The 26,003-nt window shown below is 36.4% G+C and overlaps 1 protein-coding gene across 1 annotated transcript in view; it reads left to right on the top strand.

Annotated features, from left to right (window-relative positions):
* Positions 1–26,003, top strand: part of wnt6b (wingless-type MMTV integration site family, member 6b) — a 77,896-nt gene that overhangs the window by 22,101 nt on the left and 29,792 nt on the right. Inside the window, exon 2 of the mRNA XM_030125385.1 lies at positions 18,812–19,032. Within this exon, the coding sequence (XP_029981245.1) occupies positions 18,812–19,032 (221 nt within the window). The remainder of the gene's footprint in view (positions 1–18,811; positions 19,033–26,003) is intronic.

Here is a 26,003-nt window from a genome sequence, read left to right on the forward strand (position 1 = left end):
GGTTTGGTCTGGTCTGGTTTAGTTTGGTTTGGTCTGGTCTGGTCTGGTTTGGTTTGGTGTGGTTTGGTTTGGTCTGGTCTGGTTTAGTTTGGTTTGGTCTGGTCTGGTCTGGTCTGGTTTAGTTTGGTTTGGTCTGGTCTGGTTTGGTTTGGTCTGGTCTGGTTTGGTCTGGTCTGGTTTAGTTTGGTTTGGTCTGGTCTGGTTTGGTTTGGTCTGGTTTGGTCTGGTCTGGTCTGGTCTGGTTTGGTCTGGTTTGGTCTGGTTTGGTCTGGTCTGGTTTGGTGTGTCAGGGTCTCAGATCCAGCACATCTGTCCAGCTCAGCTCTGGTCCAGTGTTGCGTAACCGTCACAGGAGGTTTTGTCGTTGTTTTTCTTCATGACTAAACTCAGAGGTGAGAAAAACTGCAGATGGACGCTGTTCTCTGGGTGTTTTTCTGTCTCTTTTAATCTGGTGTTGACATTTGGACTAGAATTGGTGTAATTTTGTAGGTTTTTCTTTGGGGTTTGTTTTGGATCAGACACCCCAGTGTCCGCTGTAGACTATAGATTTATTCTGTTTATCACACAGTCCAGTGCATTCAGTCACATCTGAGCTACAAGTGTGGACATTTAACGTACTTGTGTTACTGTGCTGAACAGTAGGTGTGTGTTTAGTACAAGGAAAATGAAACTGAAAATACAAACAAATAACATTTGAGCAGTGAAAAGTGGTTAAATTTGTATTAATAATAAGAATTTTATTTATTTATTAGTGATAGTTAACAAGACATTGTGGACAGAAAAACAACAATAACAACACATAAACAAAGGAAAAATCAAACAAATAAACAAACCAAAAACAACAGCAGAGTAATGACAAACGACAACATCATATTACCATGAAAAAGATCATAACTGTACAGAGCAACAAAACAATATAGCTTTTTTTGTGTGTTTTTTTTTTTTTTTTTTTTTTGCGGGGGGGGGGGGGGGGGTCTGTGGCATGTTTTGTACCATTTTTGTAAAGTTAAAAATTGTGAATAAAATATAAAAAAAATAATAATAATAAACAAAAACAATATAGCTTGGTTAGGGGCGATACATAAAAGGGGAAGAGGGGAGAGTGAATGAAAGTGAGAAAGAGAGAGAGGGGAAAATAATAATTGTTGTAATAACACATAAATATGTAATAATAATAATCTCAGTATGTTTACGCATTTGGCAGACGCTTTTTTTTCCAAAGCGACTTACAGGGGAAAACCAATTAAATCACTCAATCAATCAAAATTTTATTTATATAGCGCCAGATCACAAAAAAAAGTTATCTCTTGACATTTTATATATAGAGTTGGTCAAAACCAGACTCTAAGTCAATTTACAGAAACCCAACAGTAGTCTCATTTGCTAGTATTATTGTGTCGGCGGTAGCAGCGGAGGCAGCCACTATACAATGAGTTAAATAATTTAATATTTGTAATAATGTATTTGTATCCATTACTATCCGTTTGAGTTTATATGAATGAATTTAAATTAATATGGCTATGGGGCGGGGGGGGGGCAAGAAGCTATTTTATTAATAGTGTTGCAATTATTAGAAGAAAATATGTTCAAAGAGACATTGTTTGTGAGACAGTTTTACAGGTGAGCTCGGTGTATTGAAGTGTAGTCCAACTAAGTGCTGAAACAGTAAAGACGACCAGACTATTAATACTTCATATTGATTATTGATTATTGATTGATTATTATTGGTTATATTGATTCCCCCTGGGGTCAATAAAGTATTCTGATTCTGATACTACAGGTGCACTGATTGATCTGTATCAGCAGCAGAAACTGTCACTAATAGTGCTAAGTGCTAATGTTATGTCTCTAAACTGGAAATACTGACTTCAAAGATCAAACACAGATAATTAATACTAATTACTCCCATTTAATTTGGTTTTCCAATTAATTTGATGTTTAGTTCCACACTTATTGATCAGTTACTTTGAGTTTGATGATCAGCAATTTAGATTTATTTAATTTATTAATTTGACTTATTCAATTCACTATCTATCTATCTATCTATCTATCTATCTATCTATCTATCTATCTATCTATCTATCTATCTATCTATCTATCTATCTATCTATCTATCTATCTATCTATCTATCATGCATGTGTTTTATGTTGTTTGGTCATTGTATGGCTGATACCTTGGACAGGTCTCCTTTGCAAAATAGATTCCTAATCTGAATGGGACTTCCTGGTTAAATAAAGGTTAAAAAAATAAATAAATAAAAATAAATTGTGATTGTGCAACAATAAACCCTAATGGACAGCCAGTCATTTAATTAATTCCTCATTTAACACTAAAATCCAATCATGTACCTGTAATATCCCATTCCTGCATGCACAGTCAACATATGGAGGAAATTAATAAACAAGTGACTACAGAGTGGAAAGGTTATTACAACTAGAAACACATGATGTCATTACTGTTTCCTCATTTCTGTCATTCTTTGACATTTCCAGGTTGTATTTTACTATAAATTCACTATATAACCCAGGGGTGTCAAACTCATTGTAGTTCAGGGGCCAGATTCAGCTAAATTTGATCTGCAGTGGGCTGAACTAGTAAAATAATAACATAATAATATATAAATAATGTCAACTCCAAACTTTTCTCTGTTTAAGAGTGAAATAAGTAAATTTACATTCCGTGCATTTACATGACAACTTTTATTCCTGGTTTAATTTGAATAAACGTTAGATCCTATTGCATGGGAATGCAGTGACTATGCTAAGCTAAGCTAACAGAAGGGCTGTGAAAACAAGGCAACGTGAGCACTGCAGCACAAACCCTTCTGCTCACTTATCTACCGCATTAATACCTCATGTAAACCTTTATTCGGGTTTAACATTTCCATGTAAACAGAAGAGAAAATACTTTAGTTCCGAATTAATTTCCTCTGGAAAAATAAATTGGATTTAAAAAACATCATGTAACTGTACCCATTGTGAAAAGGTTTAAATCTACAAACTATCCTTTCAAACAATGTGAGTAACATGAACAAACTGAAAAAATAAGCGTAATTTTAACACTATTCTGCCTCAGTTTATCATTTCCACATGTACATAATAACTTACAGATCACAGCAGATCTACAAACAAACAAAACATTCAGTAACAGAAAGAATCTTGTTAAAATTGCACGTACTTCTTTTAAGACATTTCAGGTTGTTCATATTTGTTCATGGTATCCGCATTTTTTGTGAAATTATACTTTGTTGTAGTATAAATACATGAAAATATTTACATTTACAAAGAGAAACATTTGGAGTTGTCATTATTTTTATGTTATTATGATAATGTTTTACTGGTTAGACCCACTTGAGATTGAATTGCTCTGAATGTGGAACCTGAACTAAAAGGATTGTTCATATGTTAGTGTAATTTTTGCATTTCACAAATTCATCCCAAAGGCCGGACTGGACCCTTTGGCGGGCTGGATTTGGACCCCGGGCCACATGTTTGACACCTGTGCTATAAGTGTTCGGTAGACTCCTTTATCTCGTGCCGGTTCTGTCCAGCCGCTCCGTTAACCTCTGGAATAGTTGTAGTTCTGGCTCGGTCCCAGAAAACCCACTCTGTTCTGATGGAGCTTACAGGAAGCCTGGGAGTGCAGAGCCGCTCCGGCCTTCTTCTTCTTCTTCTTCTTCTTCTTCTTCTTCTGCTCCTCCTCCTCCTCCTCCTTCTTCTTCTTCTTCTTCTTTCGCTGTAAACAAACAACAGTAGAAGAATTCCACTCTCTTGTTTTTCTTTGAAACAGAAACTCTCCAAACCCTCGACACATGTTTGAGCGAATCAGAAATATGAATATACACCCAGAATAACCTCAGTCAATATTGAACCTCTTATCATCTTATTGTGTCAAATAATTTTGGATTAGGCCATTACAATATGTACCTATATCTGTGTTTGCTGTTCTAAAATGTGGACTGCAGATTAGTAGAGCAGAGTACACGACTGCAGAGCTGTGTTTGGGGTTTGTTCAGACCAGACTCCAATGCTCAAACCTTTTTCACTGTGCACTGTAAAAAAAAAAAGTGTAATTTAACAGAATTTTCACTGTTTATTTTACAGATTTTTCCTGTATTTTTAAGATACAGGAAAATATCAATGAAATGACAAAAATAGGCTGTGATTTTACATGTCAAATGTAAAATAACATGAAAAAACTGTAACTGTGAATAACCATAAAAATTCCATTTTTTAAAATAATTTTTTTCTATTTTCACAGAAAAATACAGTTAAAATACATTTGCAAATGCATTGTCATTTCACAAATATTTATTTTCTATTTGTGAGATTAAACTGTTAATTTAAAGTTTAATTCTGTAAAAAAAAAAATAAATAAAATGAGATAAAATTACTGACAATTAACCGTAAAAGAAGTATTTGCTCTGTAAGTTTAATCAGACTTGTTTGTTAATTGACAAATATCTTGTGTAATTACTGGAGGTTTCACAACAAAAATGTTGAATAAATGTATTTTTGTAAATGTATATAAGCACTGATAAACTGTCAAAATACAGTTTTTATCAGTGGATTGTACAACTTAGTCTCACTGAAAATTATATAAATATATATATATATATATATATATATATATGTGTGTGTGTAATTTGATTGTTTTAATGCATGTAAATATTATTTATTGCACATTAAAAAGTCAAAAAATATGCAAAATCCCATGTAAAGTTAGGGCAAAAAACTGTATTTTAATAATGGAAAATTACTGTATTTTTATGAGATAGTTATTTTCCGTTATTTAACAGTATTTTTTTGGCACCCCAGCTGCCGGAATATTACCGTTTTTTAAATTTATTTATTTATTTATTTTTTTACAGTGTATGTTGAATTTGAACATAATTTACAAATCATCCCAACCGGTTGTAGGTATAATGTCTGGAAGAGTCTGGTTTCCACAGTTCAATGAAAGTGTCGTGAAATCACTTTTGTTATGATTTGGCGCTATATAAATAATATTTGGTTTGATTTGATTAACCCATAAAGACCCAAACATCCACCGTCGACTGAAACCATCTACTGATCTAAACTGTTTAATACTTGCTGATCCACTAAAACTATTAATCCATGTAAATAATTAGTGTAAAATACAGTTCTTCATCTTTTCATGGTCATCAGATATGACCCATTTGGACGTTCAGAGGCTCCGTAGTTACCATGGAAACACCGTCATCTTCTACAACATTGATTCACCACTAAAACCCATGGAGTTGGATCACTTTTCCATTGGACATCTGCGCAAAATTTTCCCAATATTTACTAAATGTTGAAAGGACAGAAGTGTGTAATGTCGGTTTTTCCACTACATCACAAATGCGATGATTAGTTTATTTATTATCGCATGATGACACGAGAAGTCATCCCATTAACATGGCGACGAACGTAAATATGGTGTTAACTGACAGATATTCATTATTATTATATATTACTCCTCTATCTCGTACTAAATTATAAAATGGTTGGGTTTCCTGGTGTGTCCACACATACTGCGACATGTTTCTTCTTCTTCTTCGCTTGTTGTAACGTCCTTCAACTTCCAGTTTTTTAATTCACCTGACTCTCGTTGCGAAAAAAGGTCTTTCCATTGCAGTTTTGCGTGATATACCATTTGTGCTACGCCCAAAAAAACACCTCTTGCCAGTGCAAAAACTTTTAATTGAAAAATTTCACTTTTGACGAAATTGTCGTTTTTCCATTAGGTAAATTTTTATGCGTAAGTTGTATTTGTGCAATTTGAGGGTCAATGGAAAAGCGACTAATGACAGTGGATGGACACACTGGGTTTATGTTCAATTTATGATATATTTTGCTGAAAAAAGCCACTCTTTCTTCAGTTTTCTCTGTTTTGATTTAATAACCCTCAACTTTAATCTGAACTTTAATGAACATCTGCATGATCAGTGAATTAAATACAGGAAAATATCACTTTTTCACACAAAAAACGCAGAACACAGAAGAGAATATTGGAATAAATGGTAATAAATCACTTCAGAAAGGTTTCATATGGAGAAAAAATCATTTGAGAACTGACACCAAAGTAACACTGGGTCTTTATGGGTTAATTAATTGCTATAATTGTAACCTCAGTTTTTTTTCCTCTAAATGTGTGTATATTCATTACTTATAAGCAATTTTGAGATTGAAAACCCTACACATTTCATCTTTTTTGACATTCTGTTCATGACATCAGTTTTGATCATGTTCATTCTGGTCACTGACATTTCTCTTTAGTTACTAATGTCTCAAATGACACAATCCTACTTAAAACGATAAGAGGAAATTTACATATGAACTTGAACATATTCTTGCATGATGATTGACTGAGAAATATTCATGATTCTTCTTCAAGTGAAATATGTATTATGTGCAATTATCTTCTTTCCCGAATGCACATTGAGAAAAGTTATGGTTCTGCAATATATATGGTTCTGGTTTTGTAAATAAAGACAGAAATTTAGTGTCACCATCTCATGGAGAGAAGCTGCTATGACCTAAATCTACTAAACAGCCAATAGGAATACACCAGGAAATAACACATCGATCCATGCAACAGGTGTTTTTATGTAGTGAAAACTTCTTCAAACCTCAAGCTTTCTTTACAAAATTTTCATGCCATGTTTCTTTTTTCCAGTCAAGTCCAAGTCCACGTCCTCTTTGGATTATGTCTGTTCATATATATGCCACTATTGTAAGGGTGTAATCTGGGGCACCGATAAGGGGGGGGTAAACATGACAAATTCATGGGGCCCTGTATTTGTGGGGGGCCCATAGCGCAGTGGAGGGGGCCCAGTGGATATAGAAGTTGTGAAAGTTTCATGTAAGATCTGGTGTATGAGAGGTGTACACTCTCAAAAATAGAGGTACCAGCTTGTACTTAACTCTTTCAGTGCCATGGGCCGATTAAATCGGCTTTGGAGAACACGCCACATTTGTGTACGAACAAACCATCCACCCCCATTTCTTTCACACATTTCGATGACGTTCTTTCTGTGTCCCCCTTTTGAGACCTATCAGACGGGAATTTGAGGTCACACGACCGAATAATATTTTTATATCTTTTTAATGTTTCTTATTCTCTGGTGTTTCATCAGAGGGAGCCCTCCATGCCGGGGGGCGGCTGTGGACTCCGGGGGCTGTGGCGCCTTCTCTCACTGGGGTCCGCTCCTTTCTGGTGGGTGGGGGTCCCAGTTGGCCCTCTCCCACTAGTTGGGATGCGGGGCTGTGTTGCTGGTGCCTGGTCGCCGGGGTCGGCGGCTGCATCCTGGTGCGGATGGCTCCCTGAGACAGCGCCTCCTAAATTGATGTTTTACTTTTACTTGTACATTTTTGTTCTGGTCTACCCGTGCTCAGTCAGTCTTCTTAAGTATGTGTGAGCTTGTGGGTTTGCATGTATATGTGTGTGTGTGTGTGTGTGTGTGTGTGTGTGTGCGGGTGGGTGTGTGTGGGGGGTGGTACTGATTTTTAAACTGATATGTAAAGCACTTTGTGCTACAGTTTTTAATGTATGAAAAGTGCTATATAAATAAAGATTATTATTATTATTATTATTATTATTATTATGAATTATGCAAATTACGATCAATAATGAATCGGCTGCGTCCGGTGCGTTTTGAATGTAATTAGCAATTGGTCGGATGTAACCGAGCGGTTTCCTGCAGGATTCTTCAAATATTATAAAAACGACGCGAAATACTGAAAAACGGCCAAAATCTGTGGCACTTTTAAGGCTTATTAGCCCCTTAACTGTCTGGCACCGAAAGAGTTAAAAGGGTACAAATGCTTGTCTCTGGGGGTGTACTTTTTTGAGAGACATTTCTGTACCCTTTGGAAGTGGTCCATTTTTGTACCTTAAGTACTTTACATAGAAAGACAACTCTCGTATAGTTGATAATGCCATGATGTTTAAAGTTTGAACCGGTGGCCTAATTGAGAAAAAAAAAAAAAAAACAGCATAGGCAAGCTACGACATCAAGACATGGAGGTGTGAATGAAAACTGGATAAAACAAAGATTATGGCAATAATCAGAGGTTCTAATAAGATAAATAAATTATTAGGCTATTATCATTGAGCTAACTGGGCTGTTAAATTAAAACAGAAATTATTATTAAATATAATATAGAGTAATTACACTATGATATATAATAAATAATGCGCTAAGCCTAATATTTTAACTATAATTAGGCCTACTGTTCAGATCTCCTAGCCTATAGCCTATTCTCATGGTCCACACATATTTTTTTAATGCTGCAGGGTACCTTATAGTACACATTTGTACTTTGCATAACTTTGGACCCTTTTTCATAGTCAAAAGGTGCAATTCTGGCCTCCTAAAGACCAATATTGTACTTTTGAGAGAACATTCTTAAAAAATGTACTTATAGGTACATACAGGGGTTGGACAAAATAATGGAAACACCTTAAAAAATCAACAAAATATAATTTAATATGGTGTAGGTCCGCCTTTTGCGGCAATTACAGCCTCAATTCTCCGAGGTATTGATTCATACAACTTGTGAATTGTTTCCAAAGGAATTTTAAGCCATTCTTCAGTTAGAATACCCTCCAACTCTTTTAGAGACGATGGCGGTGGAAATCGACGTCTTACTTGAATCTCTAAAACTGACCATAAATGCTCAATAATGTTGAGGTCTGGGGACTGTGCCGGCCATACGAGATGCTCAACTTCATTAGAATGTTCCTCATGCCATTCTTTAACAGTTCTAGCTGTATGGATTGGGGCATTATCATCTTGAGGTGAAGGTGTTTCCATTATTTTGTCCAACTCCTGTAAATGTTCTGATCTCGTACCTCTATTTTTGAGAGTGTAGAAGTCGGGAGGCGAACGTTGAAAGCATGTTACGTTTAATTTTCGTTTTCATGGTATCATAAGTGATGTTGTTTATGGACTGCACCCGCATGTACAACACCCCCCAGCCCCCCACCCCCTGGTCCGACAGACTGAGAAGATAGTCAGTTTCTGTAGGGTCCACAGAGATTATGCTTTCATGGTTCATGTGTCCCATAATTGGTAGCGGTGCCCCTGGGTGTAATTATTACATCAGCTTAATTGTTTGCATCCATTGCAGTGCAGGTAGATTCTGCTTATGTTTGGTTCTTATGTCTTTACTTGTGTTGTAGCCTGAGATTCAGCAGATTTTATCATCGCACAGTCTGCATAGATGTTTATTATAGACCTGATACAATAAATGTAAAGGACTGCGGACATCATATGGTCTGTAGGAGCTATAGACTGTATATAATAATAATTATTGGATGGAGGAACCATTAGGCCCCCCATTGGTTTCTGAACTGCCATATTGAATCCAATAGTCTGTGGTTTGGCCATTGCCATGTTGGCTTTTTGGAGCCAAACCAACTAATAACAGAACTTTTCTGCTATTTTAAGCCCTGTTATTTGTTTTATAACAATGTTCATCCATATTTATTGGTAATTTGATTGTTTCAATTCATGTAAATATTCTTTTTTAAACGTTAAAAAATAAAAAAAAAATATGCAAAATGTCATGTAAAGTTGGGGCAAAAAACTGTATTTTAATTGTGGAAAATTACTGCATTTTTATGAGATGGTTATTTTCTGCTTTTTAACAGTATTTTTTTGGTGCCCCAGCTGCTGGAATAATATCGTTTTTTTACAGTGTAGTTTGTGGTTTGGTCATTGCCATGTTGGCTTTTTGGAGTCAAAAGTGACCATATTTGGACATAAGGGGTGGATCGAGTGCAAGGAATGGGACAGTGTTGGGGGGTGTTTGGAACAAGATAGCTGAGAGGAGGGCACAAAGACCGAAATGGGGGATGTTAGTCTGTATAAGTATCAATGTCAAGTAGTGTGCTATGTCAATGGCGAATCCCGCCCCCAGCTTCGAGAGGGGTACTATGCTCCGTCAGACCCACTCTCTTCGCACACCCCCCTGCTCAACAGTTTGTTCCAGAGCGCTATAACACTACTGCCCCCCAGTCACCAAATTTTTTCAGGGGGGCAGGAGGCTCATGATGACGTGAAGGGGCGCTTGTTCAAAATAGTTTGACAAATACTGCTAAACACCAGCTTACTGAACAGTGAAGTTCATCAAACACTGAGCATTTTACATCTAGTTAGTGGAACCTGTTCATCACAACAATAATGGAGAAGAATATCTGTAATTAGTGAAAGAAATATGTGGACGGCAATCGATGCTAATGGAGCTCATGTCTGAGTTCAGGTTGTATTTTAGCCTCATACTAAGGGAGATTTTTCTTGAAACTAGTGGTTAATGTCCTTTCAAAAGAGGCACCATTGGTTGATCTTGGCCTTGAGGTTCTTCAGTTATGATCTTTGGAAGTTGATTTGGTAAATAGGTGAAAATTAACATGAAACTGGTGGGAAGGAACGGGTTAATTGAGAGGATCTGTCCTAACAGTTGATAGATTTACTGCTAGGTGCGAAGGACGTCTTGAACGTTGCTAAATCTCTGAGTTGCAGTAAATCAAACCATTTTGGGGGATCTGAAATGAGCTAATGTTGGCTTGAGAAAGTAGAAATAACTGTTGGAAACGTGACTGAATCCTGCGGTTTTCGTTTACAGGGTGAACTTATGCATTTAAAGTAAACATCCTAACATCACGTAGGCAACTGAAAATAAAAACAGTCCCCTTTACTTTTGCTGTGGATCATTATGGAACTTCCCTGCCTTTTCTCAAGCCCTCAGTCTTGGGTCTTTTTCCCTCTTTCTCTGACGGTGACAAAGGTCTGACAGAACAGAACTTCATCCAGCACACTCACTCGTTTTACAACTCTACACCTCCCATTGTAAAAGGCCGGCTGGCTTTTGTGAGCTGCTGACAGAACCGGCTTCCCAGCGCTGCCATTTGCTCGTACACACATCCATAATAACTACACATGGAACACACTTACATGCAGGGACATCACGCTCGTTCCCTGACACACATTTCCTGATGATAGTGTGTAGATAATGAGCGGTTGTTGAGGGGGAGTGTGTGTTGCTAAGTATTCTACCTGTACCTGCTAATTAACACACACACACCGTCTCTATGTTCTAATTAACGCACACAGTAGTCGCATAGGAGTGTGTGAAACGTTTCCATGGCGATGTTGTTGATACACTCTCGATGTGGGTGTTCTTCATGAGCATACAGACTGTTGCACCGTACACTGTAAGACCGGATAAATTGAGTTTACTTAAAAAATCTGAGGTAATCCGTTGCCTTAAAAAATTTAAGTAATGAGTGATGAAAACTTGAGGGGATTAACCCTGTCATGCATGAATTATGAGAACCTTAGTCAATATTTTTTTCTTGAGTGTTTTTATTCCTCTGTAGGTATGAAAAAAACAGTGAAAATGATTTTTTTTTTTTTAATGACCCTATTTTTTTGTGGAGTCAAAAAAATGTCCACTCAGCTGGACACCATGCATTTAATTTTTGAAGCAAAGAAACATGTATTTAAAACTCAACATCAGAAAGTGATATACTGTGTGAAAACTATGAAATAAAAACATTTTTGATGCCGCTAATTGCTAAATCACTAATGTTTTCTCACATTTTTATCATACTCTAATATTAGTTATTACTCATTTCATGGAGGTAAAATCCTCCTGAGACCCAGGAATTTGACAGTTTTAGCTTTTTTACATTCAAGAATTGTCTTGATTGGAAACTGCATAATGCAACAGTTTTTTCAGATACATTTTTAAAATAATTTTTATTTATTGATTGATTTTTTAATGAAATGTCCTTTGTAATGCACAGCTTTTTTAAAGTAAAGTGAAGTTTGTTCATTTCAGGGGAGGTATTCATATAAGCCTTCTTTTTGGGCTTCTAACCTCTCCTGCACAGTTTTGTTACTTGTTTGAATGTTGTTGTTTTTTCCATTGCTGTTTTGTGCGAATAAATAAATAAAAGTAAAACTGTCAAACTTTTGTCCCCTAGAGGACAAAATGCGTTGCTGGGTCTCAGGAGGATATGCAAAAAACCCCCCAAAAAACCCTTTTTGTTTCAGAAAACTGTTAATTACAGTCTAATGACAATTAGCAACTGATTTACACTAAAACATGTTACTGCAGATCAGGTTATCAAGAGCACCAAAGGTACAGTAATTGTATGAACTGCAGTGTTTGGGAGGATGCATAAGTGTCCACTATGTTGGCTGATATGCAAGTAAAACAACAAAACCCATGAATATACAAGAGAACAGCTGGAGAATATCTGTCCACTGTAGTGACCACTATGCATGAAAGGGTTAAACTTAAATGCTTGATTTGAATGGAATTGCTATTTTAAGTCCAACACACTAAATGCCAAGTGAATTTAACTTAAAATTTGTTGCAATTTCAATTGTTTTGTATAATCATTAGACTTAATGTCATCAGTTCATTGGACTCAATTCCAAGTTGATTTAAATTAAAATCTTTTGCGATGTAAATTGCTTTGTATAATTATCCAACTTAATATATTGTAGCATGGATGGAAATTAGCTCAATGTAATTTGCCAGTACAGGAAGTGCTTTTAATTTGGCAATGCATAAATATTTATGTTACTCAAGAACAATCCTAGCTGAACAGTAAATCCATTGTTCTTCCTATGGCTCTGACTCATGGTGCAGCTGTACAAAAATACCAAAAAAATAGGACCAATGGCCCTGTAGCTTACTGGCCAAATGAAAAGCTTTGGGAAATGTACCCAGATGCCATTTATTCTCACCCAGTTCTGTGTATTTATTCTATTACAGAAATAGCCCATGTTTTGGTCATATTCCAATCAGGTCTGTAAAAAATTCAAACTCCAACTTGATATCATTGATACTGATTTATTGGATCAATCCCCTTCCTATCTGTTATAATGGGGAAATTTTTCAAAGTTGCACCAAATCCAGAATCAGATCCAGATCCAAATAATTTCACTAAGTTTTGTTGACATCATCATAAAGAAGCTGTATACCAAGTTTGAAGTTAATTGGAATTGTAGTTTCGGAGAGGAAGACGATTGAAAGTTTTGTAACAGACGCCGCTGCCGAACGCCGCATGACGACAGTAGCTTACAGCCTATCGGCCGGTAAGCTAACAAACACAAAAAGGCCAATAAACACTGGCACACACACATTGAGTCTAAATGAACACTAACACCACAACCCCACTGAACCCCTGCACAGAAAAAGAACACATGTACAACAACATGCCCAATACCCACAATGCAATGCAATGCACAGATAAAAAGGTGTGGTCAGGACTAAAACTGAGTGATTTAAATCCATTCAACTTCAACTGTTTTTGTACTTTCGACTATGTCTACAAATTAGAATATACTGAACATTTTATAGTAATGGAATAAAACTGAAATCATTTAAGTGCATTGTAATTAAAGCATTTTAGTAAATACAAAGTCCGGGCTTACAGTGCACTCTTCTGCATGTATTTTTATGTCACGAGGTGTTTACATTTCACTTTGTCTTTTCCGGGTGTTCGCTTTATGCACCAGATGCCATGTTCCTAGGTGCATTTACCCCTAATCTTCAGACACTGTGAATTATTAGACTGGATAAGGCCTGTGAAACTGTAATCCACATTCTCTGCCATTATCGTGTATTTAAGCCCCGGTGAATAGCAACATTAGGGCGAATTTGACGGTGCATATACCTTTCCATGATGTAACCGTCTAACAGGCCGACACAAGGCTCCCAATTCCAGATAGAGTAAGTGTTGATACAGTGTTATTGTACCATTTAGAAAGCTTTATTAAAATTACATAGGTGTTTTCACAAACTTGTGTTGGAGGACTTCAGATGCATGCCTTTTCAGGGGTTGCTGTATCTGGCCGAAAACACAGGGATTTAGTGTGCAACAATGAATCTGTGTGTGTGTGTGTGTGTGTGTGTGTGTGTGTGTGTTCGGTATCAGACCGCCAGGAGAGGGGAATGGCAAGAGTGTTTGTTCTGCTTCTTAAAACAAACTCACGAAGCAGATGAATCATATCAGGCGGTGCGATTAACAGGGACAAGGCTGAATGAAAGCCTCTGAGGTCGTCCTTTTCCTCACTCTTCCTTTCCCTGCAGTGCACACCCTTCGGACTCCCATTCTGTGGTAAAATATGAAGTTAACGGTCACATCTGGTGACTATATTTTGTTCATTTCAGAGTTCTAGCAGTACTTTAGTAGTGCATGTGTATTCATATTTTATTCTGAAGCCCTTGCACACTATTCGTATTTTATTTCACTTTTTACTTTTGCACTAAGTGTTTCACTGCGAAATTGAATTGAGCTGCTAAACTGATTTTCATTGTTCCTGTGACAGCGACAATAAAGATCTATTCTATTCTATTCTATTCTATTCTATTCTATTCTATTCTATTCTATTCTATTCTATTCTATTCTATTCTGTTCTATTCTATTCCATTCTATTCTGTTCTATTCTATTCTGTTCTATTATGTTCTATTCTATGGTATTCTATTCTATTCTGTTGTATTGTATTCTGTTCTTTTCTATTGTATTCTATTGTATTCTATTCTGTTCTATTCTATTCTATTCTGTTGTATTGTATTCTATTGTGTTCTATTCTATTCTATTGCCTTGTATTCTATTCTGTTATGTTCTATTCTATTCTATTCTGTTTTATTCTATTCTATTATGTTCTATTCTGGTCTATTGTATTATGTTCTATTCTATTCTGTTCTATTGTATTCTATTGTATTCTGTTCTATTATGTTCTCTTCTATTCTGTTCTGTTCTATTCTATTCTATTATGTTCTGTTCTATTCTGTTCTGTTCTATTCTATCCTATTGTGTTCTATTGTATTGTATTGTATTGTATTCTATTCTATTCTATTCTATTCTATTCTATTCTATTCTATACACAACTTAAGGACAGTAAATGAAAGCAGAGGACATGAGCAGAAGGATGGGATGGATAGAAAGTGTACAGAACAGAAGGAACAAGTGGGAAAAATAAGAATTAGGACGTAAAGTCGTTAAATAAAGTCACTTTCTGCTCATGCCACCAAAGCGGCCACACACGCTGGCAGGAATGTCCAGCAGTCGAAGCCCATTTACACTTAGAATAAATTATTTACCCGTATTAGACACATCCATCTGTCAAAGTTAATGAGAAAGTACGGGTCCATATTCATCAAATACAAGATAAATATATAAGTGTATTTTAATGTTTCTCACAATATGACGCATGCTTGATTTATTGGGGCACACATTTAAACATTTTTTTCCCCTTCTTTTTAGTAATACAATATCTAAGCCGCTCTCTGAGATGGGTTGAATCTGGGACGTTTTAAGCAGCGCTGATTCGGGCGATATGTGCGGTTGAAGCGGTTGAAGTCCTTAACTGTTTCAGAAATCTACAGAGAAGCTGTATCATCTGGAAATCTAGAAAGTCTGCCTCCTGGTTGACCAAAATTAACTTAGCACTAAGACGGACTGTAAACGGCATGTCTGTTCAGAGGCTTCCAACTGTTTGACTTCCAACGCTGAGCAGGACCACACAGTACCGCGGCGAAATCCAGCCTGGTGAAGCTGACGTCAGAGCTGAGATGCCTCTGGGAAAGTCAGCGCTCTGTTGTCTCCCACACGCCTGTTCTGTTCCAGAAGCACAGAGTGGCCACAGCTGAGAGGGGGTGGGCGGAGCTGGCATGTCCAACAGCCACATAGAAAATGAGCGTGCGTTTGGTTTGAGGTCGCTGATGAGTGCGAGCGCGTTGGTTACTGTCTGATGAAGGTTCCAGCACCTTCTCCCTAATGCGCCTTCTCTCTGTTGCAGTTTTTTATTTACCTTAGAGTCGGGACCCCACGTGGTGTCGCCTGGAATTTAAATGGAGTCACCTGAAATGTCTAGTAATTGATAAAAACAAAAAATAAAATAAAAAAAAAAACTTGTATTAATGATGAAAATCTGGATTTTTCAGTGGCAGATAATTGCTAATGCTAATGCTAATGCTACTGTCTGCATTAGAATGGGTGAAACGCAGACGCTGAATTTTCCTACAGGGATAATAAAGTGAGTTAACCTTTAACCTTTTAGATCTGAACTTTCCAACTATCTAAGACAGTGTTTTCAACCTTGGAGTCCGGACCCCACGTGGTGTCGCCTGGAATTCAAATGGGGTCGCCTGAAATTTCTAGTAATTGATTTAAAAAAAAAAAAAAAACAACTCGTATTAATGATGAAAATCTGGATTTTTCAGTGGCAGATAATTGCTAATGCTAGTGCTACTGTCTGCATTAGAATGGGTGAAACACACACACTGAATTTCCCTACAGGGATAATAAAGTGAGTTAACCTTTAACCTTTTAGATCTGAACTTTCCAACTATCTCAGGGGCCGTTTACACGGCGTCGGATTCAGTCAACTCCGGGAAGATTTCATTGCGGATTAGCCTTCTGTTAACATGGAAACGGTGCCTAGAGTGCCTGAATCCGGAAACTTTTGATACCAGGGTCCAGGGTGGAGCGTTATCGATACGCTCCGCATTCCAGCTCCGTGTTAACGCGAGTCGGAGCGTTCCGGGGTAAAATATGACGTCACCGCATGCGCGCACAGCCAAGAACCGCCAGTTAACCCACTCCAGGCCAGTTGGTGGCGGTAATGCGCCTCCAAGCTGGTTTGCCAGCCTCTATGACACAATAAAGCTGCAGAAAAAGAAGAAACAACCACAACAACAATGGCCGGTTTCAGAACAACATACATGCTGCTAACTGTGCTCAGCTCGTCTGTCCAGACAAAGAAGTCCTGCGTCTTTGTACGACCACTCGCCATTGTTGTTTGTAAATAGTGTTGTCCGCCTCTTTTTCTTCTTCTTCTGCTCATTTAAAGGCTGTCTAAACCGGAAATCGTTTGTGCGCAGGCGCGTGTTTTACCGCCACTGTTTCACTACAGCTCTACATCGCCAGCTACTGGTCTGGCATGGCCACTACAGCGTATTCAGCCGTCCTCGCGGACTCGTGTTAACGCAGATCGTTATCATAGCGGCTTCGTCTTAACGCAGAATGATTTTAAAACGCAAAGGAGAAATCTTTGCGGAATTGGATCGTAGCGTTGCCGTGTAAACGTAGCCTAAGACAGTGTTTTCAACCTTGGGGTCCGGACCCCACATGGTGTTGCCTGGAATTCAAATGGGGTCACCTGAAATTTCTACTAATTGATAAAAAAAATTAAATAAATAAATAAAAACATAAACTCATCTTGTATTAATGATGAAAATCTGGATTTTTCAGTGGCAGATAATTGCTAATGCTAATGCTAATGCTACTGTCTGCATTAGAATGGGTGAAACGCACACACTGAATTTCCCTACAGGGATAATAAAGTGAGTTAACCTTTAACCTTTCAGATCTGAACTTTCCAACTATCTAAGACAGTGTTTTCAACCTTGGGGTCAGGACCCCGTGGGGTGTGGCCTGGAATTCAAATGGGGTCGCCTGAAATTTCCAGTAATTGATTAAAAAAAAAATTAAAATTGAAAATAAAAAACTCCTTAAAAAAATGTATGGTGAGTTGACAGACAATCCCAATCCATAAAAGACGTGACAAATTGTGAAGCTGAAACTGAAGCACTGTGGTACTAAGAAGTTAGAAGGAGCTTTGTGGTTGTTCAACAATGTTCAGCATTAAAATGGTCAACAATTATATGATCTGCACTGTGGTTTAATGTGTGTAGGTGTCGCTAATGCTGCATTTCCTACAGCTGGACTAAATCACCAAATGTAAAAACTAAATTCATAGTGATAATATGATTATTATGTGAATTAAAGCTGCAGGTTTTAGCATCACTGAGTAAAAATCCCACATTTACTGTTCATCATATTCTAATTTAAGTGGTTTGAAAAATCCATCCCATGATACCCATATTTCGTCTAATCCAGAGGTGTCAAACATACGCCATGTGAGCCAGAACCCGCCTGCCAAAGAGTCCAATCTGGCCCGTGCGATAAATTTGTGAAATGTAAAAATTACACTGAAGATATTAACAATCAATGGTGTAAAAATCATTTTAGTTCAGGTTCCACATTCAACCCAATTCGATCTCAAATGGACCAGAAAAAGACTCACAATAACTTACAGCCTAAATAATGACAACTACAAATTTTTCACTTTGTTTTTCAACCTTGGGGTCGGGACCCCACGTGGGGTCGCCTGGAATTCAAAAAGGGTCGCCTGATATTTCTAGCTGAAAAAAAACTAAGCAAACCCCCCCCCCCCCCCCAAAAAATGTACTAATAAAAAATATCTGTTAAATTGACAGAGCCAATCCCAATCCATAAAAGACAAACTGTGGTTGTGAAACTGCAGCACTGTGGTTCTGTTTCTCTGTCAAATGTTCATTGTGGTCAGTTTCAGATGCTGCAGCTCTTTCATAATTCATAGTTTCAGTTCTTGTTTGTTCAGTATTAATTGTCAGCTTTGTAAATCACAGCTGGACTGACTGTACATATCAATTCTCCCTTTGTGCAGTAATCTACACCTGGATTTACTGCCTCTGTCCATAATAATTTACATTATATAGACTAAATGTCCTCTGAAATTAACCTGCATTTGCATCATAGTGTAGAAAACTAATACATGATCCAGAACAAATTAATTTTAGCAAAAACAATGTCTCCGTTTTGAATGTCTGGGGTTGCCAGAAATGTGTGATGTTAAAATGGGGTCAGGAGTAAAAAAAGGTTGGGAACCACTGCTCTGTTGTCTCATGTTACTCACACGTTGCTTTCTTCTCTAACGTTTCCTTAAACGTTCACAGGGCAGTGGGCAGTCCGCTGGTAATGGACCCCAACAGTATTTGCAGAAAGGCCAAGCGTTTGGCGGGGAAGCAGGCGGAGCTGTGCCAAACTCAGCCTGAGATCGTCAATGAAGTGGCCAAAGGAGCCCGGCTGGGGGTCCGGGAGTGCCAGTACCAGTTTAGGTATCGCCGCTGGAACTGCACCAGTCACAACAAGTACTTTGGTAAAATACTGCAGCAAGGTAAGCACTTTGACAACAGCCACACTTCCTCCTCATGTTATTTTCATGAAGTGATTTTTTTTTTTTTTTTTTTACCTCTTCTTATGAAATGATTGCGACAATGTGATTTATTTTGATTGATAAAGTGTAACTGGGACTGGGTATGTAATCACTACACTTGGTCAATGGTTATTACTGATGTGTATACATAATAATAATAATTATTATTATTATTATTATTATTATAATTATAATATTGTTTAAAAAGCATCTGAAAAGGACTTTAATTCATGGAAAAATGTAAGGCTGTGTATTACTTGATTTGTATTTGATGATTTGTAATGTAGATTACGTTTTTATTGTTTTTACTTTAGTTTATTATTTCAGTTATATTGTATTTTTTAAATCTTTTTTTTTGTGTGTGTATTGTTCTTTCCAGGGGAGGTATTCATATAAGCCTTCTTTTTGGCTTCTAACCTCTCCTGCACAATTTTGTTACTTGTTTGAATGTTGTTGTTTTTTCTATTGCTGTTTTTATTTTGTGCAAATAAAAAAGAAAAGAAAGAATAATAATAATAATAATATAATAATAATAAATTTTATTTGTAATGCACTTTACATTTTTATCTAAAAATCTCAAAGTGTTACAGGCAATAAATAACAGGGAATAAAAACAGAAAATAAGTAAGCCAGATAAAAACAGTTCAAAAATAAAAACAACAGTTAAAATGAAGACAATTAAAACAGGAGAAGCACGCATAAATGTTGAGAGATCATGGAAATGCTTTCCTGAATAAAAAGGTCTTCAGACCTTTTATAAAAGTGTCCACAGTCTGTGGGGCCCCGAGGTGACATAGGAATAAAAAGAGGAATGTTTCTGGAAATGAAATTATTCCAACTTTATGGGTAACAGTGTTTACTGTTGTGCAGCATTTGTGCACAGAATTAGGTATAGTTGGGTCCCCCTGCCTATATTTAACGAAGCAAATAGTTCAGACCCTTCCATTGAATAATTACTGCAACGATTAATATATTTGAACTGTTCTTTTGTTTTTGTAATTATCTTTTTATGTTTTTTTTTTTTTTTCAGTCAGCATTATCTTCTCAGCATTTTACATCAAGTACATAACTTCTATGCACGTAAAGAAAAATACACAAAAAACAAAAACATACTCATACAGGGGAGCAATGACAGAAATAGTAAAAAAAATATACACAGCAACCCAAAACAGAGTTAAAGGGAAATAACAAGTATATTTCCCATTCCATTCTCTTTTTTTCCAGAAACCCTTTTCCTCTGTTTAAGATGAACGCTGAATGTTTAAAGTGTGTAGCATGAACCCAGGGTTTACATGGGTCTATATGCTCGTTACACTTATTAAGTAAAATCAGCTCTTAATAGTGTCACAAAATCAACCCAGTTTTTCCAATAACTGGTGAATTTGTCTGAATGAAGTCTGACAGAGACAGTCCACTTCTCCATCCTATAGATGTCATCTATAACCTCTATCCAATCCTCCATTTTCGGTGCATCCTTTTTTAGCCACTTCCTGGTAATGGCTTTTTTACCTGCCACCGACAGTATTCTGAATAGATACTTATCCCGTGAATTTGTTTATCCCCTGGTTCTCTTTTCCTAAGTGCATAGATTTAAATGTGAACGGAAATTGGACTTTGAAAATTTGCTCCGTGCTTTTCTTCAAAGCCTGATTGAGCTGTTCTTTAAACATCATTAATTTGCTAGGACGTGTAAAGATAGACAACACCAGGGTTTATCAGGATCGGAGTGGTTCCACAGTGTCCAGACCTGAACCACATGGAGGATCTGTGGGATGTGATGGAGAAGACTTTACCCAGTGGTCTGACTCGCCATCATTAATATGATTATTTCCTCGAAGAATTGAATTACACCAGAAATCTGCACAAATACTAAACACATGTATATTGGATCCCAACAAGCTCTAATGTTATATCACAAAATGTTCCTGTGTTCAAACTGAAATAACATTTTACAGACCTTACAGTTTCAGATCAGATCCTGTTCAGATGTTCATATTCTATTAGTTCACTACTAACATGATGACATTGTTTTTGCGCAATCCCAACAAAGGAACTAACATTATTTAATAAAAGAGTGTTAAATAATAGTAAATAAAATAGAAACAAAAAAGAAAAACAAAAAAACAAAAATGAACCTCCACAATATCTGCATTTCAATAAATACCTAAAAATATCGATACCGTACTTTTTAATATCGATACAGTATTGTGAATATATTGCAGGACCGATATTTTCTTACACCCTTAATTGTCGTGCATTTATAATATGTGTATCGTTAGCTTCGTAGCATATTTGTGGCTAAATTGTGATACCTCTGAAACTTTACTTTCCGAAAACTGCTTCATTTTATGCAGATATCACTAGAGCTGAAATGATGAATCAATTAGGTGCTTGAAGCGAATGCAAAAATTCCCGATTCGATTAATCAACTCGAATTGATTGAAGGGAAATATTCTATTGCAGTTTTCCTGAACTGAAGCTTCTTTGTGCGTCACAATAAGTGTCCCTGTGAAACACAACAGTGGAACCAATGTTGAACAGCAGAGAAATGAAGGAAACAAAGCTTTGATTCAGGAGAACTGTGGTTGAATGATGTTTTTTGGATCACTTTGAGTCGATTAATTGGTTGCAGCTCTAATCATTAATACAAGATTTTGGTGAAAAATTACTACAGCTATAGAAGGACAAAACCACTGTGATATCGCGTAAACATCAGAAGCAATGACACAGTGAATAATGCGTCCTGTAAAAATTTAAAGTAAAATGTTGCATTTTACCACTTAAATATTGTGGGTTTTTACCAGGCAGTGCACATCCCTGTTCAGTTACATTATTAGTCTCCAGTGTTGGGAAGGTTATTTTTAAAGTTAAACTTTTTAAGTCAAAATTTTTTGTAACTTTCCACTAATTCTCCTAATTACCACTAAAAAGTAGAATTAATAGTGTCCGTTATTTGTGTTTTTACACCAAAGTAATACCTTTTGGCCCATTTTAACCCTTTCATGCATACTGGTCACTACAGTGGACAGCTCTTCTACAGCTGTTCTCTTGTATATTCATGGATTTTGTTGTTCTTTTCGTTGTTTTTTTTGTTTTGTTTTTTTTTACACATATCGTTATTAAAGTTTTAAGACACTACATATCTTTTCTGACATGAATTGGTAACATTATGTAGATCTCTCCTGATCATAAACCCCCAGAATTACAAGCCCTCCCCATAGTTTTCACACAATTTATCAGTAAATACATGTTTCTGTGCATCAAAAATTAAACCTGTAGTGTCCAGCTGAGTGGTCATTTTTGCAACTTCATGAAAAATAGGTTCATAAGATTTTTTTTTTTTTCGTTATTATTTTTTTTATGTTTTTTTGTTTGTTTTTTTTTTCAATTATTTTTATTTTTTTTTAAATTTATTTTTATTTATTTTTCAGAAGAAAATTTTCAGTTGCATTGTTTTTTTCATGCCTAAAGAGGAATAAAAACACTCAGGAAAAAAATTTGATTAAGGTTCTCATAATTTGTGCATGAAAGCGTTAATAACATTCAATGCTTTAAACTTGGCAGTAAAGCAGAAAATTGAGGTGGTTTAGTGCACAGGTGTCAAACATGCGGCCCGTGGGCCAAATCTGGCCTGCCAAAGGGTCCAGTCCGGCCCTTGGGATGAATGCATGAAATGCAAAAATTGCACTAAGATATTAACAATCCTTTTAGTTCAGTTCCACATTCAGACCAATTCAATCTCAAGTGGGCAGGACCAGTCAAATACTATCATAATAATCTATAAATAATGACAATTCCAAATTTTTCTCTTTGTAAATGTAAATATTTTCATGTATTTACACTAAAACAAAGTACAATTTTGCAAAAAATGTGAATAACCTGAACAAATATGAACAACCTGAAATGTCTTAAGAGAAGTAAGTACAACTTTAACACAATTTTCTGTCTGTTATTAAATGTTTTGTGTATTTGTAGATCCACTGTGAGCTGTACGTTATAATGTACATGTGTAAGTGATAGGCCTGTAACGGTACACAAAATTTTCGGTTCGGTACGTTTTCGGTTTTCAAAGCCATGGTTCGTTTTTTTTCGGTTCGGTACGGGAAGAAAGAAAACCCCTCAAAATGTCTTTAATACATTTATGAATTTTTTAACATTTTTCCCCCAATTTTTGGACACAATAGAATATAGAAAAACAGGAATAATATAATTCTGCTGCTATAAATCAAATAGAAAATAAAATAAATTATTAATATGACTAAATGTATTTTAAACATTAGTATTGCACTTTTCTCTGACAGGTAGTTTTGAACAAACAAGAAAAATCTAATCACAGTTCTGTCAGTTCACAATCTGCAGAAAAATATCAGCAAAAAAATTCTGCATGAAGTTCAACATCAACAGGAGGGTAAACTGGTATTCTGTTTAAACAAACTGAAGAGCAACATTGACAACAAACTGAACCAAATTATTTATTTTAGGACAGAGAATAAATTGTTTAGGACACTGTGTGTACTTGTGTGTATGTGTGTGTGTGTGTGTGTGTGTGTGTGTGTGTGTGTTTGAGTGTGCGCGCGCATGGAACGTACGATTTGTCTGGGGGATGGTTTGTTTGTTGTTTTTTTGTTTTGTTTTTTTTGGTCGGAGCCGGGGGGTGGGGGGGTGCGGTCCGGTCCATAACTAACGTAACTAACGCTGGCGTGAAACGAAAGTGAAACTTTATTTTTATATACTGTCAGTGGCCAACTCCGAGTTTTATTCCTCTGTTATACAGCGTGCATGAGAGAGAGAGAGAGAGAGAGAGAGAGAGAGAGAGAGAGCTAGTGTGTTTTAGAACTACCGTAGTTCCTAGGGGCCAAACAACGTCCGTCTTATCTCCGTCTCTTTCCTCGTTGTTGTCTTTCACCGGGACCTGAAGTGATCCAAACTGGACTGTACTGATGGTGGAGGGTCTTCAGTCTCTTCCTTCCAGGTTCACATCATATTTGTTTTTTTTGTTTTGTTTTGTTTTTTTTTTACCTTATATCAGCTGCTATTTGGTATTTTGGGTCAATGTGCGTGTCCTTTAATATGTCCGTGTGAAACTTGCGCGGATTTAAAGTTCCGCATTAAACGACATCTTTCGTTCCTTTTTCTTTTTGTCAACATACTGTGCCGTTTCGGTACAGCTGTGTGCCGAACCGAACAGGTGTATACCGAAACGGTTCGGTTCGGTACGTGTACCGTTACAGGCCTAGTAAGTGATAAACTGAGGCAGAATATTGTTAAAATTACGCTTATTTTTTTCAGTTTGTTCATGTTATTCACATCTTTTGAAAGAATAGTTTTTAGATGGAAACCTTTTCATAATGGAAGTTTACTTTTTTCGCTCTTAAACAGAAAAGTTTGGAGTTGACCTTATTTATATATTATTATGTTATTTTACTGGTTCGGTCCACTGCAGATCAAATTTAGCTGAATGTGGAACTGAAGTAAATGAGTTTGACAGCCCTGGTTTAGTGGAATATGGCAGATTAGGTTTTAGTGAGAATCTGCCTTTTCTTACAGTGGCTTACTACTACTCCCTTTCAGGCACAACAGTTGTTCTTTTTTTCTAATATTTGATTTTTTATTTGTGTATTGTTTATTATTATTTTTATTATTATTATTATTATTATTATTATTATTATTATTATTATTTTCTTCCATATGTTTTGTATTACATCTGTGTCTGAAATAAACTAAACAGTCCATCAAAACTAAACAAACCCAAACAAAAAAGCATTGAATGCAAAGTTAGAAACAATATTTTAAGATGGAAAATGTTGAATTTCCAGCGCTGCCGACATGACAGACTTGGCCGACTCGGGCTCCTCAGAGCAATACGCAGTGACTGGATTGGTAGATAAGAGGCAGCGCAAATTCCAACCAGTGAACCAATCAAAAGCAGTGGTGAAAATTGAAACGTACGCTGCCAAATGAATGGAGCCTGTCTAGACGTAGTGACAGCTCCTTGTAAGTCATCCTAACCCTGATGGTGTTGCACTCAGATTGATCCCAACGGCTTTGATGACCCGGGTTGTCTGGAAATATGGAAATCTTTTTCTCCAAATAAATCTTTTTTTGGTCCTCCTCCTTTTGTAATCACCACCATATTGGTTATTTCTAAACTCTGCCAACAGCCGCAGCATATAACACTGTGTAAATGTGTTTAACTCTTAATGTAAAATGTCATAAATTCTAAATTATTGAGGGTAGAATAAAATATAAAATGCAGACATGCTGGTAAAGAAAGTTTAACACATCTATGAATGACTACTCTAAGGTTCTCTTGGTTGTTCTGTCACTTAAATGCAACTTTACATTTACATTTACACTGATGCATTTGGCAGACAGTTTTTTCCAAAGCGACTTACAAGGGGAAAAGCAAAATAAAAGAATAAAATACAAGAATAGATTAAAGACATAAAGCAGCTGTACAATCAAAAACAGTGTCATACAGAAGAATAAAAAAGCAAAATGATAGACTAAAATACCAGAATAGATTAAGAAGACATAAAAACAGCTGTATGATTAACCTTCCAGTATCCCGTCCTCCAAGGCCCTTACTAAGCACCAAGTGTGCGTTTTTGGCACACTTGTGGAATAATGTCAAAAAAATTTTCATGGAGTTTATTTTTAATTTTTTTACACTTTTTTTTATTTCATCAACTTGAGCCATAAATAAAAATACCAAATACTCAATAATTGTCACATTTTTTAACCCTTTAAATGCCATGTTTGTAATGTAAACAAACCATTTTTTTGGATGTAAAAAACACAAAAAAATATTTTTTTTCAATACACTGCATAAAAAGTGGATCACATATTATTAGATTTTTGCAGCCTGGCATATGTCATTGATTAACTCCAACACTGGTTAATATGCATTATTATTTTTGGCACTAGGTCAA

This window comes from Sphaeramia orbicularis, chromosome 21 (genome assembly GCF_902148855.1).
Source record: "Sphaeramia orbicularis chromosome 21, fSphaOr1.1, whole genome shotgun sequence".
NCBI lineage: Eukaryota > Metazoa > Chordata > Actinopteri > Kurtiformes > Apogonidae > Sphaeramia > Sphaeramia orbicularis.